We start from the raw sequence: 2,631 nt of genomic DNA, 5'->3' as shown, positions 1-2,631 counted from the left end.
TTGATGTAGAATGAAGTGGTTGGAACTTTCAGATGAAGCAGGTGAACCGGTTTCAACTTCTCCACATCATCTTGTGATCATATGTTTTAATTTCTTGCACCTTCATACACACATAGTGGATGGAAACGAACCTGCCTCTTTTATTCATTATCATCTTTGGCTTTCTGAAGATGCATGCTAAGTTTACTTTATTGTCTTGAATAATAGACTGAAAAAGTCCTCAACTTTTTGTGCAAGAAAGTACAATATACACTACCAGATGAGTGAAGCTAGAAACAGAAACAATCATACAAATTTGCATCAAGAAATTCAACCAAATTAATACAAATTGTACATCATACATTATTGTTTGTACCCCAAACCCAGTTAACCAATGATACAGAACAGTTGGTTTCTCTCGTTCGTAGTCTCCTGCCATTACAAGTACAGCTTTTTCTTGTATCTCTAGCCCAAAAAAAACTGGGCTTTGATTTCTTTTCTTTATCATCTTCTATTCACTTCAAATCCTTCTGATCATTATGCGTACCAGTACGTAATGTTTCAGGACCCTCGATCTTGATTGAAGATCATGATATGATTGCTAAATATAGATATCACTAAACATGAATATGTTTATAAAGAAAGAGGAGAGACCCACTATTAATTGTATGATCCTATCAAGTTAGTTTCTCAAGAAATCCAAACAAATACCACCGACCATTCGGAGACCAGAAAAATAATCATTTGAAACGGTAGACAGAAAGAAAGAAAGAAATTAAATCCCCAAAGATTGTTGTTTGAACACTATATAGATATAAATATATGTAATTTTTTTTTACCATGAGCCTCCTCCTAACATTCCAGTCCAAAAGCCATTGGTATCACCATTCTGATCTCTATTTTGTTCAACACTATGATGCCCATCATGAGTAGTTGTTGTTGCTGAGCTTGTTTTCAGATCTTCAAATGGGAACAAAAGCCTCCCACTTGAACTATCATGGAGGCTACTTCCATACGTACCACCCCCACCATTGCCTCCCATTCCATCCAATGAAAAACTAAGCGATGGAATCTTGAATTCTGGCATGGGAATCATCAGCTGTCCTGACGACGAGTAAACCGAATTGGGATCAGGAACTGGAATTGGCATAAAGGAATTCATCATACCCCTTGTTGTCATTCCAGTCAAGAGTTCCAGAGCCGAAAGATGAGCTGAAGAAGTTGTGGTGCCTGAAGCGGAAGTGGTGTTCTTGGTCCCATCAAAATTGGGTACTTGAATAAGCTCAGAAATAGTCTTGAAATCATTGGTTGATGGGAAACCAAGATTTAGATCTTGCCCATGCTCATGATGCATCCTAGGGTTTTGAGAAAGTACTGGGTTTGCTGCAGGAGGTACAACTAGATCAGGCAGCTTCTTTGACATTGAAGAATGAGATGATATAGAAGACGATGATCTCTTGTTCTTTCTTGAGCCACCACCAACAGGAACGTTTCTAAGAGACCCACCTTCTGTCCAGTATCTTCTACAAGTCTTGCAAAAGTATCTAGGCTGCGAGAGGCTGTAATTGTTGTAGTAACAGAACTTGGTGTTTGTAGAATTGCATCTTGGACAGTTTATAGCTGCTTCTTTTTGTGGCCTTGCCCTTCTTTCTAAAGATGAAGAATTCGAAGATGGTTTTGAACATGAGTTCGTGGCGTTTTGTACTACCATTTCTTCCATAGGCTTCATCGCGATCTCCTATTTAAACGAAAGCCATACAGAAAAAGTAAGAGATAGTTTTCAAAAAAGAGAAGATAAAGACATAAAGATCCAAAAAAACTTTAAGATTTGTAGACAAATGAACAGAACAAGGCAACTGCTTTATGCTTTTCGAAAATCCACAAAAACCGGTCTTCAAGATAACGAATTAAGTTGATCTTTTCCCAAAGACAACCCTTCTATTGCAGATATACATATAGTCATCTATTAACAGCCTTTTGATTAAAGAAAAAACATGAAGATCGGAAACAATATTTTGAAACGAAGAATAGAAAGTTGAAGATGAAAGACTTGCACTCTAGTTACTGGTGTTCATAATCGATAATTTAAGAAAATATACGCAAGTAGAATATAGAAGCAAAGCTCTAGTTTGGTTTGATCTAGATATCAAAAATTCAACCAAAACCAAATTAAACTATCATCGAGGCTTATTTTTCTTTTCGTTTTGCTTGGTAATTAGCCAAGATCATAAAGAAGGTGAGAAATCAAACTGTGCATGTACCTGTGGCCAGTGAGCCGTATCCATGGCTGAAGGAAGCAAATTGAGAGAGAAAGAAAAAGAGAAAGAGAGAGATGAGCCTTTACTTTCCACTGTTGTTCAAAAAGCATAAAAAGGAATGTTTGAGAGGTTTGTGTGGACGTTCTAAGTGCTTTAATGCGTATATGTATGTAGGTCTTAAGTGTGTGTGTGAGAGAGAGAGGAGCTTTGCATTCAGGCAGAAAAAGGATAATCACAAAAATACCATAATGGTATGGTTTATTTAATTAAATGACTATTTTTTCTTAAAATTTGTATAAGGTTATATGATAAATGTAAATGACATCTTTTCTTGTAGAAAATAATTTTGGACCAATTAAAAACTAATAATAAATGAGTATGATTTTAAGGCTAT

The 2,631-nt window shown here is 36.1% G+C and overlaps 1 protein-coding gene across 1 annotated transcript; it reads right to left on the bottom strand.

Moving 5' to 3' along the window:
* Positions 1–264: 264 nt before the first annotated feature.
* LOC145091591 (dof zinc finger protein 1-like) lies at positions 265–2,397 on the bottom strand. Its single transcript, XM_079029343.1, has 2 exons — positions 2,241–2,397; positions 265–1,717 (listed from the first exon to the last, which is right to left on the bottom strand). The coding sequence occupies exons 1-2, from the start codon at positions 2,262–2,264 to the stop codon at positions 815–817; spliced, it is 927 nt and encodes a 308-aa protein (XP_078885469.1). The 5' UTR covers positions 2,265–2,397; the 3' UTR covers positions 265–814.
* Positions 2,398–2,631: the final 234 nt, after the last annotated feature.

The sequence above is a fragment of the Lactuca serriola genome, chromosome 3, assembly GCF_051521515.1.
Source record: "Lactuca serriola cultivar US96UC23 chromosome 3, Lser_US96UC23_V15, whole genome shotgun sequence".
Lineage (NCBI taxonomy): Eukaryota > Viridiplantae > Streptophyta > Magnoliopsida > Asterales > Asteraceae > Lactuca > Lactuca serriola.
The sequence above is the reverse complement of the archived record's forward strand: the minus strand, read 5'-3'. Positions and strand labels throughout refer to the sequence as shown.

Excerpts from the sequence above, each read along its gene's own strand:
- LOC145091591 (XM_079029343.1), bottom strand. The coding sequence starts at position 2,264 with ATGGATACGGCTCACTGGCCACAG. Across the intron at positions 1,718-2,240 it reads ATACGGCTCACTGGCCACAG|GAGATCGCGATGAAGCCTAT; the intron begins GTACATGCACAG and ends TCGTTTAAATAG.